The sequence below is a fragment of the Neomonachus schauinslandi genome, chromosome 4, assembly GCF_002201575.2.
Source record: "Neomonachus schauinslandi chromosome 4, ASM220157v2, whole genome shotgun sequence".
Lineage (NCBI taxonomy): Eukaryota > Metazoa > Chordata > Mammalia > Carnivora > Phocidae > Neomonachus > Neomonachus schauinslandi.
Window position 1 is genome coordinate 52,005,944 of NC_058406.1, and position 13,615 is coordinate 52,019,558.

The window sequence follows — 13,615 nt, forward strand, 5'->3', positions numbered from 1 at the left end:
GTCCTTAAAAAAAAAAAAAGATTTATTTATTTGAGAGAGGGCAGGGGGAGGGGCAGAGGGAGAGAGAGTCTTAAGCAGACTCTATGCTAAGCACGGAGCCTGATGTGGGGCTCTATCTCACGACTCTGAGATCATGACCTGAGCTGAAACCAAGAGTTGGTCACTTAACTGACTTTGCCACTGAGGCACTCTAAGAGTCCTTATTAAACATACTTAAACCTAAGATATAGAATTTGTATAACCTGGCAGACTGAAACTTGTGAGGCACTCAAATTTTATTTTTTGGAATGTGCTCCAATACTTTTGGAGGATCAGTCCTTAAATTCAAAGTTAAAACTTAACATTATTTATGAGGAAAGGCAAGTAGCTGAGAAGCAAAAATTAATGTGAAAATTGGAAATATCTATGCATATATATGAGGAAGAGACATTGTTATGTCATTAATGTCACAAAATAAAGCAAATTTGGTTTTAAGATATTTTTAACTGGGGAAGAGAGAGAAATTGTATTTTTTAAAAAGATTTTATTTCTTTGTCAGAGAGGCAACACAAGGAGAGCAGCAGAGGGAGAGGGAGAAGCAGGCTCCCTGCCAGGCAGGAAGCCCGATGCAGGGCTCGATCCCAGGACCCTGGGATCATGACCTGAGCCGAAGGCAGACGCTTAACCGTCTGAGCCACCCAGGCGCCCCAAGAGAAAAATTGTATTTAAATAAAATTTTAGAAGTGAACTATGCTTAATGCAGAGAAGATAAATTAATTCATGTTTCTCTAGGTATAAAGTCCAAAAGCTGGACTTGAAACCATAAGAAAAGAATATTAAGGGGTTGATACAGATTCTAGAAGAACTAGTGCAGTTGTTCGTTTTAGGTTCTCCATCTAATCTAACTCCACTAATGAGACAAAAGACGCAGAGAAGGTAAAGTGGGGCTAAAGGTAAAAGTGAGGCTGAGGAGGGGCGCCTGGGTGGCTCAGTCAGTTAAGTGTCCAGCTCTTGATTTCCGCTCAGGTCATGATCTCAGGGTCGTGAGAATGAGCCCCCACATCAGGCTCCGTGCTCAGCACAGTGTCTGCTCAGGATTCTCCCTCTCCCTCTGCCTCTCCTCGCCACTCGTGTGCTCCCTCTCTCTAAAATAAATAAATAAAATCTTAAAAAAAAAAAAAAAAAGAGGCCAGGCCTATAATTCATTTAAAAAAAAAAAAAAAGTGGGGCTGAGGAGTCCTAAGTAGAGGCAGAATTTTCAAAAAACCAATTTGATTTTGTATTTCGAGGACTACCCACCCCGCGGTTCCCGTCCTGTCAGAAGAGCAGGACCAAATACTAGTGTGACTTCCGACCAGTAGTAAGGAGCTGAACCCAGTTCACTATTGGCATGAACCTATCCCAAAAGAATCTCCCTGGGGATAGTCACAATCCCGTTTTTGTGAATTCTCATTAGCCTTTTAAAATTAGCCTTCAGTTCAATTATGGAAGTGAGCTTAAATATCGAGCTTAAGACACACTAAGTATTAAACTTTGCCAGTCCAAAAATGAAACCGCAACGTTCTCTTTTCTAAATTCACATGGGAACAAAAGGAAATGAGTCTACATTTACATGAAGATAAAAATATTTGCTTTAATTAAAAGAAGAAAATAAGATTTCTTTCTTTAAATCCAAAAATAAAATAGCAGCTGCATAGTTACAGAATGGGCTTCATCCTAACTGAACACAAAATCTATTTTTAGAAATAAGGCGGATTGGATTAATGAAAAGGATACCAGAGTGAGAAAAAAATGGGTTGGATTCATGGCTCTAACATTTAATAACCTTGTGATTTCAGCCAGGTCACCTAAGGTATCTGAGCTTTTGTTTTCACATCTATTCAATGGAGATAGTTCCTTTTCTGCTACTGCACAGGGCTGATGTCAGCGATACGGTGTAGAATAGCATCATCATTCAATTTTGTCAGTTTCTCTCTCAAATGTATTATGGTTTAGATATCTTGCTAATTTGGTTTACACCTGAATAGTAGACATTCTCTTCTTCTCAGTGTCTTTCTTTAGTCTCTCCAAGCATAAATGCCCATTGAAATTTTTTTTTTTTCAGATTTTCAAAGTGTACCACTTTCTCACTTATTTATTCCATGTAAAATTTTAACCAAAGTTTTAAATCACATATAATCTGTGTTTGCCCACATGTGTGTATCTGATGCCTATCTCTTCCATTATCACACTTTTTATAGAGCTGCTTATTACATTTTCCAGATTCCATGATCAGATTTATGATTCCACTGATAATCCTTAGCCTGGCATTCCAGCCCCTCCATGACTGAGGCCAGCTTGCCTTCCCAACCTCATTTGCTGCACTCTTTTCCATGGATCGGCCACTGCGTGTCCTCCCAGGCCCGTGCCTTCCTGCCACTTGCCTTTGCTCAGGCATCGCCTCTCGGCCAGAAGGGCCATTCCCACTCTCTTCGTGTCCACAACTGACATCCCCTCCCAGGCCATCCAGATGCCTTCTCATCCATGAGAATTTTGCCCATGTTTCTCAAACTCTCCTCTCCCATTTTCCCTTCTATGAAAAGCTTGAGCACTTCACCTCTACGTCTCATTTGGCACGGTGGCATTCTCCTTTTAGAAATTAGTTTTGTGCTTTTCTTACTTCCCCTCCTAGGATATGAGCATTGGGAGGGCACACTACCAGCTTCATTTATCTAGGTAACCCCATAGCACACAGCCCGGTGTCCTCAATAGTTAGTCTATGAAGAAATGGAGGTCTGTATCCTGCTAATATGAACTAGAAGGAAGAGTGTTTGCCTGCTTTATACTCTTCTCATCTTTTGTGGTTTTCCCTTTTCCTGATGTTTGATCCAGATTTATTTCTCTGAGAACACTGAGCTTTGTTTCAAAAATCGTAATCAACTATCATCACTTCCCATTGTCCCCAGCAGTCCTTGCACTAATGATTAGATATGTTAGATAGAGCATATCAGAAAAACCATCTTTCTCCCAATATCGTATGGGTGATAATGACATCCATTTTCCTTTCCTCTTCTTACTGATCTTCCCCGTGCTGCTCAGTGAAGTGTTTTGCTGATCTCCTACATCTCACTTGATTCTTCCTGTGGATGATGTAGCACAACTGGGAAGTCCTTTCAGTGAAAGCACCTAATAAATTCCTCCCTGGCCTCTGAGAATAAAGATAGTATAGAAAGAAAGGAAAATTCAGATTATTGATTTGCTTTATACTAAGACAGGAAATATGGATTACCACACAGCAGGAAGAATCAAGGGAAAGGAATTGAAAGTGTGCAATTTCCAGATCCTAGAGTTAGGTATTATTTCTTTCCCTGTTCCCTGTTATCTTTGAAAAATGGATGGGGTTATCAAACAAGTAGCTTTTCAAAATTTAATTTAATGGACTGATTATTTATTAGAGGAAGAACGCTAATAAGAAAAAGAGTTCATGGGTTAGCCCGGTAATGGGTATTAAGGAGGGCACATACTGAATGGAGCACTGGGTGTTATATGCAAACAATGAATCATGGAACACTACATCAAAAACTAATGATGTAATGTATGGTGACTGACATAATAAAATTTAAAAAATAAGAAGAAGAAAGAAAAGAAAAAGAGTTCTTTATACCTGAAGCTAAGAGTCTGATGGTGTTAGTGGCCACGGTCTAACATGCAGTAAGGCCACCAGACCAACAAAGGGGGTCAAATGAAAAAGGCAGCTGAAGAGAATAATTAGAGGCTTGATAGTGGAGGAATTAGGGTCTTCGTATGCAATTTTGTTGCAGGCAATCTTAATCTAGAGTGGAATTTCTTTTTTTAATGGAGATATAGTTGGTATATAACATTAGTTTCAAGTCTACAACATCAGTATTTGCATATATTGTGAAATGATCGTTATAGGAAGTCTAGTTTAACATTCATCACCACACAGGGTTACAGATTCTTTTCTTTTGATGAGAACTTTTAAGATCTACTCTTGTAGCAACTTTTTAAAAAAGATTTTATTTATTAGAGAGCGTGAGAGAGAGAGCATGAGCGGGGCAGAGGCAGAGGGAAAAGCAGACTCCCTGCCAAACAGAGAACCCGATGCGGGGCTCGACCCCAGGACCAACCTGAGCTGAAGGCAGACGCTTAACCAACTGAGCCACCCAGGTGCCCCTCTTGTAGCAACTTTTAAATATACAACACAGTATTATTATAGTTACCATGCTGTGCATTATATCCCTAAGACTTACTTACCTATTAATGAAAGTTTGTATCTTTTAACCACCTTCACCCATTTCACCCACCCTACTCCCCACCATCTCTGGCAACCACCAATCTGTGTTCTGTATCTATAGTTTCATTTGCTTTCTCTTCTTTGTTTTTTAGATTTTTTAGATTTCACCTATGAAATCATAAGGTGTTTGTCTTTCTCTAGCTGACTTATTGACCATAATGCCCTCAAGCTCCATCTATGTTGTCACAAATTTTCTCCTTTTATGGCTGAATAATCTCTCTCTCTCTCTCTCTCTCTCTCACTGTATGTGCATGAGAGAGAGAGAGATTCTCTGTATCCATTCATCCATTGATGGATGCTTAGGTTGCTTTCATAATGCTGCAGTGAACATGGGAGCCCATATATCACTAATAAGTTAGTGTTTTTGTTTCCTTCAGATAAATACCCAAAACTGGAATTGCTAGATTGAATGGTAGTTCTATTTTTTAATTTTTTGAGGAACCGCTCTACTTTTGTTCATAGTGGTTGCACCAATTTACATTCCCACCAGTAGTGCATAAAGTTTCCCCTTTCTGCACATCTTCACCAACACTTATCTCATCTTTTTTTATTAAGTTTTTAATTCCAATATAGTTAACATCTCTTGTTTTTGATAATAGTCATTCTATTAGGTATGAGGTGATATCTCATTCTCACCCCCTCCGTGACTGAGGCCAGCATGTCTTTCCAACTTCATTTGCCACTACTCTCTTCCATGTACCATCACAGGCTTATGCATTCCTGCTGTCTGTGGTTTTGATCTGCATTTCCCTGATTATTAGTGCTATTGAACATCTTTTCATGTACCTATTGGCTATCTCTACATTTTGGACAGTTGTCTATTCAGATCCTCTGTCCATTTTATAATAGCAGTTTGGTTTTTTGCTGTTGAGTTGCGTGAGCGCTTTATCTATTTTGGACATTAACCCCTTATCAGATACATGATTTGCCAGTATTTTCTCCTTTAGTAGGTTGCTTTTTCATTTTGTTAATGGTATCCTGTGCTGTGCAGAAGCTTTTCAGTTTCTTGTGCTCCCCTCTGCTTTGTTTTTTGCTTTTGTTTCCTTTAACTTTTGGTGTTAAACCCAAAAATCATCACCAAGACTGATGCCAAGGAGTTTACCACCCATGTTTTCTTCTAAGAGTTTTATGGTTTTAGGTTTGCTAAAAAATCTGCTTATAGTCTTAAGGGGGTTCCCTTGCATAACAACTTTTCTCTTGCTGCTTTTAAGAGTCTCTCCTTATCTTTAATATCTAATAATTTAATTGTAATGTGTCTCCGTATAGGCCTCTTTGAATTCATCTTGTTTGGTACTTGTTGGGCTTTATGGATCTGGATGTCTGTTTCTTCCCTCAGGGTAGGAAAATTTTCATCCATTCTTTGAAAAAGCTTTCTGCCCCTTTTTCTCTCTCCTTTCCTTCTGGGACCTCTATAATGTATATATTGATTTGTCTGATGGTGATCCATAAGTCCCTTAAGCTATCTTTATTCTTTTTTTTTACAACCCTGATTGGGTGAATTCCACTGACCTGTCTTCAAGTTCATTAACTCTTTCTTCTGGTTGATCTAGTCTGCTGCTGAACCTTTCTGTTGAATTTTTTTCAGTTGAGTTGTATTCTTCAGCTCTGAGTTTTCTGTTTGGTACTTTTAAGATATTTTCTGTCTCTGTTGAAATTCTCACTTTGTTCATGCATTATTTTCTTAAACTTTTTGACTGTTATTTCAAACTCCTCTCAGGTAAATCACTTATCTCTGTTTAATTGCAATCTGCTTCTGGATATTTATCTTGTCCTTTTGTTTGCAACACATTTCCGTTTCTTCATTGTCTTTGACTCTCTCTGTTGGTTTCTGCACATTAGATAAAATAGCCACCTCTCCTAGTCTTCACAGAATGGTGTTGTGTAGGGGATGAACCTGGCCTGAGCTCTTAGTGTCCCTCAAACTTTTGTGATGATCCAAGCCTCCTCCTTCGTTCTTAGTGACTCTTAGTAGTTGAGGGTGCACTAAGACTTGTCAGTGTCCTAAAAGGATGGGTTGCAGTTAGCACCTAGATGCAGGCTGATTAGAACCTGGACACTCAGGCAGCAGCTGGGGAAGTATGTAGTTAAACCTCTTCCAGGAATAGATAGAAATGGAAGGTTTTGCCTGTTCCCTCTGTGCTGGGCCCAGGTATATAGTCATAGGTTGGGGGTAGAGAGGATGTTCCTGCATCCATTAAGAATTTGTTTTTTGTGTCCTACAGTACTGTAGGACACATGAATATAAGTTCTGTTGGCTATCAGAGTCAGGCTATCTAGAGACCATCCCTTGGGTGGCAGCCATAAAAGCTGGGGCACAGGCATGTGTAACAACTCCTTCTAGAGAGACACTGATGACTTGGAGTGGGCTGGAAGGAGCAGATGGGTTTGGTTTTTGTTTTGTTGATGGTTTCCTTCACTGTGCGAAATCTTTTTTGGTTTGATGTAAGCCCAATTTTGATTTTTGTTGGTTGGTTTGGGGTTTTTTGCTTTTGCTTTCCTTAGAGGAGACATATCCAGAAAAGTTTGATGTCCAAGAGATTACTGTCTATTTTCTTATATGAGTTTTATGGTTTTAGGTCTCACATTTAGGTCTTTAATCTATTTTGAATTTATTTTGTGTACTGTGTAAGGGGATTCAGTTTCATTCTTTTGCATATAGTTGTTCAGTTTTCTCAGTACCATTTATTGAAGAGACGGTCTTTGCTCAATTGTTTATTTTTGCCTTCTTTGTTGTTACTAATTGACCACATAAACATGGGCTCTCAATTCTGTTCGGTTGATCTATGTATCTGTTTTTGTGCTAACACCATGCTGTTTTAATTACTACAGCTTTGTAATATAATTTGAAATCTGGGATTGTGATACCTTCAGCTTTGTTCTTCTTTTGCAAGATGCTTTGGCTATTTAGGGGCTTATTTGTAGTTCCAGACAAATTTTTGGATTTTTTTTTTTTTTTTTTTTTTTGGCTATAGTTCTGAAAAAATACTGTGGTATTTTGATAGAGATTGCATTAAATTGGTAGATTGCTTTGGGTATTATGGACATTTTAAGAATATATTCTTCCAGTCCATGAACATGGTATATTTTCCCATGTATTTTGTCATCTTTGAGTTCTGTCATTAGTGTCTTATGGTTTTCAGAAGATAGGTCTTTCACCTCCTTGGTTAAATTTATTCCTAAATATTTGATTCTTTTGATGCAGTTGTAAATGGGTATTTTTTTCTTCATTTCCCTTTCTGTTATTTCATTATTAGTGTATAGAAATGCAACATATTTCTGTATATTAGTTTTGTATTACACAACTTTCCTGAATTCATTTATTTTTTTTTTTTAAAGATTTCTTTATTTTAGAGAGAGAGTGTGCAGAGGGGAAGGGCAGAAGGAGAGGGCAAGAGAGAATCTTAAGTAGTCTTCACACCCATCGCAGGCCTCATGTGGGGCTCGATCTCATGACCCTGAGATCATGATCTGAGCCAAAATCAAGAGTCAGATGCTTAACTGAACCACCCAGGTACCCATGAATTCATTTATAAATTCTAACAGGTTTTGGTGGAGTCTTTAGGGTTCTCTACATATAGTATCCTGTTCTCTGCAAATATTGACAGTTTAACTTATTATCAATTTGGATGCCTTTTCTTCTTGTCTGATTGCAATTGCTAGGACTTCCAATAGTACATTGAATAAAAGTGGCAAGAGTGGACATCCTTGTCTTGTTCCTGATCTTAGAGGAAAAGCTCTATTTTTCATCATTGAGTATGTTAGCAATGGGTTGTCATAGATGGCCTTTATTATGTTATGATCCCTCCTTACCCACTCTGTTGAGTTTTTATCATGAATTCATGTTGAATTTTGTCAAATGCTTTTTCTGCATCTATTGAGGTGATCATGACTTTGATCCTTCCCTTTGTAAATGTGGTGTATCACATTGATTGGTGTATATTGTGCCATCCTTGCATCCCTGGAATAAATCCCACTTGACGGTGGTGTATGGTCTTTTTAAGTATTTTTGAATTTAGTTTGCTAATATTTTTTGAAGATTTTTGCAACTATGTTCATGAAGGATATTGGCTTGTAATTTTTTTTGGTTGTATCTTTGTCTGGTTTTGGTATCAGGGTAATGCTGGCCATATAGAATGAATTTGGAAGCATTCCTTCCTCTTCTATTTTTTTGAATAGTTTGAGAATAGGAGTTAACACTTCTTTAAATATTTGGTAAAATTCGGGGCGCCTGCGTGGCTCAGTTGGTTGGGCGACTGCCTTCGGCTCAGGTCATGATCCTGGAGTCCCGGGATCGAGTCCCACATCGGGCTCCCTGCTCAGCAGGGAGTCTGCTTCTCCCTCTGACCCTCCTCCCTCTCATGCTCTCTGTCTCTCATTCTGTCTCAAATAAATAAATAAAATCTTAAAAAAAAAAAAAATATTTGGTAAAATTCACCTGTAAAGCCATCTGGTCTTAGGCTTGTTGGGAATTTTTTTGCTTACTGATTCAATTTTCTTAATAGTAATTGGTCTATTCAGGTTTTCTGTTTCTTTCTGATTCAGTCTTAGAAGATTGTATGTTTCTAGGAATTTCTTTCTTCTAGTTTGTCCAATTTGTTGGCATATAATTTTCTGTAGTAATTATATATTTTTTGTATTTCTGAGGTATCCATTGTAACTTTCATTTCCAATTTTGGGTTTTCTTTTTTTTTTATTGATTAGTTGGCTAATGGTGTATCAATTTTCAGAGAACAAGTTCTTAGTCTCATTGATCATTCCTGTTGTTTTTTAAGGATTTATTTCATTTATTTCCATTCTGATCTTTAGTATTTCCTTCTTTCTGCTAACTTTGGCTTTTGTTCTTATTCTAGTTCCTTTAAGCATAAGGTTAGATTGTTGAAGTTTTTGTTTCTTGAGGTAGGCATGTATTGCTGTGAACTTCCCTCTTGGAACTGCTTTAGCTGCATCCTAAAGATTTTGAACTGTAGCATCTCCATTTTCATTTATGTCCAGGTATTTTTCTGATAAGCTCTTTGATTTCTTCATTGACTTATTGGTTGTTTAGTAACATGTTATTTAGCCTACATGTGTTTGTGTTTCTTCCAGTTTTTTTCCTTCTAATTGATTTCTAACTGCTCTGATCAGAAAAGATACTTGATATGTTTTCTTAAACATATTGAGATTTGTTTTGTGGCCTATCTATCCTAGAGAATGTCCCACATGCCCTTGAATATGTATTCTGTCCTTTTGGAATGGAATGTTCTGTATATATTGTTAGGTCCCTCTGGTCTAAAGTTTTATTCAAAGCCATTGTTTCCGTATTCATTTTTCTGTCTGGATGACCTATACATTGATGTAAGTAGTGTGTTAACATCCCCTACTTTTATTGTATTACTGCCAGTTTCTCCCTTATGTCTGTTAATATTTTTTTTATATAGTTAGGTGTTCCTAAATTGGGTGCACAAATATTTACAATTGTTATATCTTCTTGGATTGATCCCTTTATCAATATGTAATGACCTTTTTTTCTTTTGTGACAGTCTTTGTTTTAAAGTCTATTTTATCTGAGTATTGGTACCCCAGCTGTGGGGTTTGTTTTTTGATTTGGGGGTTTTTTTGGCTTCCATATACATGGAATAACTTTCTTCTATATCTTCATTTTAGTCTGTATATGTCTTTAAGTCTAAAGTGAGTCTTTTGTAGGTAGCATATAGATGGGTCTTTGGGTCTTACTCTTTTTATCCACTCTGTGTCTTTTGATTGGACCATTCAGTCCATTTACATTTAAAGTAAGTATTGATGTGTTCTTTGTCATTTTGTTAACTTTTTTGTTTTGTCCCTTTCTTCTTTTGCTCTCCTCCCTTGTGGTTTGATGGCTTTCTTGAGTGTTTTATGCTTAGATTCCTTTCTCTTTACCTATTAGAGGGTTTTGGTTACCACTGGGTTCATATATAACATCCTATGTGTATACAGCAGTCTACATTGAGTTTGATGGTCACTTAAGCTCAAACACATTTTAAAAGCATGAAATTTTTACTCCTTCCACATTTTATGTATATGATGTCTTATTCTATATCTTGTGTACCCCTTGACTAATTTTTGAATATATAATTAATTTTACTACTTTTGTGTTTTAATCTCCTTACTAGCTTTGTGATTGATCTACTACCTTTACTATGTTTACTTTTACCAGCAAAAGTTCTTCTTTCATAATTTTCTTCTAGTTATGGCCTTTTTTCCACTTAAAGAACTCTCTTTAACATTTCTTGTAAGGCTGAATATAGTGTTCTTGGTTGTCAGTTTTATCCTTTCAGCACCTTGCATATAGCATGCCACTCCTCTGGATTGTAAAGTTTCTGCTGAAAAATCAGATGATACCCTTATGGGGTTTCCCTTGTATGTAACTGTTTACTTATCTCTTATTTGTACGATTCCCTCCTCATCTTTAATTTTTGCCATTTTAATTATTATGACTCTTGGTGTGGACATCCTTGGGCTCATCTTGTTTGGGGCTCTCTGTGTTTCCTGGACCTGAATGTCTGTTTTCCCCTGATTAGGAAAGTTTTCAGATGTTATTTCTTCAAGTAAGTTCTGTTGCCTTCTCTCTCTCTCTTCTCCTTCTGGGTTCTTATAATGTGAATGTTATTATTCTGATGATGTTGCAGAGGTCTCTTAACCTGTCATTATTTATTCTTTTTGCTGTTCAGCCTGGTTGCTTCCCATTACCCTGTCTTCCAGATCCCTGATCCATTCTTCAGCATCCTCTAATCTGTTGATTCCCACTAGTGTATTGCTCGTATCAGCTTTCATATTCTTCACCTCTGATTGGTTTTTATATTTTCTATCTCTCTGTTGAAGTTCTGAGTTCATCCACTCTTCTCTCGTCTGGTGAGTATCTTTATGACCATGACTTTGAACTTTTTATCAAGCAAATTGCTTATCTCTGTTTTATTTAGTTCTTTTTCTGTGATTTTTGTCATCTTTCATTTGGGACATATTCCTTTGTGTCATTTTGTCTAACTCCTTGTTTGTCTACATATTAAGCAGGTCAGCTATGTCTCCTGATCTTGAAAGTAGTGGCTTTGTGTAGAAGGGGCCCTGTTGTAAACTGTTGCTAGTCACTAGAACCAAGTACTCCAAGGGTGTTCCCTGTGTGGGCTACATGTGCCCTACTGTTGTGGCTGAGCTATGACTATTGCAAGTGGCCAGGCATGCAGGGCTTGCTCCCTGTGAGGCCTGGTTGCAGCTACTGTGGGTGCACTGGTGGGTAGGGTTTGCTTTCTGTGCTGCTGGCTTAGAGGCCTGACTGCAGCCACCGTAGGCTCACTGGTGGGCAGGGTTGGCACTCAGCCCAGCTATCTGTATAGTAATGAGCCTCTTTGCTGCGTGTGTGCTGGTGGAGAGGGTTTGCGTCCCTCCCCTGCCCCGGGCAGGTCCACGAAGGAATGACATGATGGGGCATGTAGTGCTAGCAAGGCAGATGAAGAGTGCTAGAACTGACTCCTGGAAGCCTCTGGCTATCTAGGCTGGGGAAAGGCAAGAAAAATGGCACCTGCCAGCACTTTTATTTCCAGAGAAAACTCCTGCAGATGCCTGCCCCACGGGCACATGTCCTAAAATCAGTCAATAATCTCCATGTATAGCCCAGGTACTTTTCAAACTCTTTCGTGCTGTGTCTTGGGCTGTTATTTGGCTTGTTGGCTCTTTAACGGTGGAGACTCAGTTTCTTACAGCCCTCCAGCTCTCCTGGAGGTAAGCCTTGCTGATTTTGAAAGCCAGAGGTATGGATACTCAGCTTCCCAGTGCAGGCTGTTGGGTGTGGGCTCTGATCCCCTTGCTCCTCTGTGCTTATGATGTCCCTCCTGTTTGTGGGTAGTTGTGCTGGGGTTTGGTTCTATATTGCATTTCTGCTCCTCCTACCCTTTTCCATGTAGCCTTCTATTGGCTGTGGAAGATCTGTGAGTCTTCAGGTCATCTTCAGAATTAGTTGCATAGATGTCATTGTTGCCCCTATGGGATGAGGTAAGCTCAGGATCTTCCTATTCTGCCATCTTCCTCTGAGCTCTGGAAACGGTCTTGAATTCCCCATGCACACCTGTGTTCCACTTGGGTCTGGAACCACTTGTGTTTTTACACCTACTAGTACGTTGCCACTTTTGTTACTAGACAGACCCACCATCTAATTTGATATGCAGTTCAACTTCTTAGCCACTCACCTTTGTCAGAGGAATACTGACATCTCGTACAGGTATTCTGACGCAGTGGGGTTTAACTAGGTGGGGACAGCAGAAGCAATGCAATTGCTTTTTATTTTTCTTTCCCCCAACTATTGGGGGTGGAGGGGAGAGGGCACTCAGAGGCTGGTTTGTATTTTTTAAAAGTTCCACAAGTGATTTTGATATAGAAATCTTAATGTTTTAATTTGATAGATTTGCTATTTATCCTATTTTGTTTTTAGACCAAATCAGAATTGCTTTTCTTATAAATATCTTTAATGAATAAACCAATTTTTAATTTAGATATTAGCATTGTGCTTTTTCCCATAGGTATCCTCTTTAAGAAATGAAAAGCGAGGCTCATCATATCTCATCTCTGCCCCAGAAGGTGGTTCTGTGGAATTTGTTGACCAGCATTCTCAGGGCACAGGAGCTTATTACATGGAAACCTACTTTAAAAAGAAGCGCGTATATTGAGTTAAGTTCTCTCCTTATAACCTCATAAGGTTTTTTGCAGTATCTCTGCTGTTCATTGCTGCCTTAACTACATTCAGACTAGCCATATCCTTTAAATACGGGTTTCTAATTTCCCAGAAGGAACTGTATTGTGCAGCAAGCAGAATTGCCAAATAAAAAATAAGTAGCAATAAAATAATACAGGACATTTTCCATTACAAGTAGATGCATCTTAATTGGTATTAACTTATAGTCCACTGGAGAAATTAACAATGTTCCAATATTCCTTGTTTAGGACTGGGAATAATTTTGACACCATATATAAAAGTATGAAGCAATAAATGGGAAACGGTCTTGTTTCCTGAGCCTTAGAAGAATGAGTTTCTTATATGCCACTGTGCATTTCAATCTACTTTCCCTAGAAGTAATCTCATTTATAGGTTTTTAGAACTTTTCCTAGAACTACAAGAGTGCAACTACAAAATGCAGTGGTGGTAATGTTATAAAGATGCTCTACATGCAAACATGCAAACTAAATAATTACCCCCACATCAGCCCCACAACATAAATCCGAGAGTGATAGTAAGGTCCAAATTCTACACAACTATAGATGCTTAACTTTTAATGTTATTTACCATTTGTACCTTTTGTGAAAAACAAGCTATTTTTGGAAGAAAAAAAAAAGTAGCTT

General features: G+C 38.3%; 1 protein-coding gene across 2 annotated transcripts in view; it reads left to right on the plus strand.

Moving 5' to 3' along the window:
- The window catches only part of RAVER2 (ribonucleoprotein, PTB binding 2), a 92,242-nt gene extending 78,888 nt beyond the window's left edge, over positions 1-13,354 (plus strand). For both annotated transcript variants that reach the window (XM_021679961.1, XM_021679962.1), the window contains exon 12: positions 12,799-13,354. In XM_021679961.1, the coding sequence (XP_021535636.1) occupies positions 12,799-12,945 (147 nt within the window). In that variant the 3' untranslated portion in view covers positions 12,946-13,354. The remainder of the gene's footprint in view (positions 1-12,798) is intronic.
- Positions 13,355-13,615: the final 261 nt, after the last annotated feature.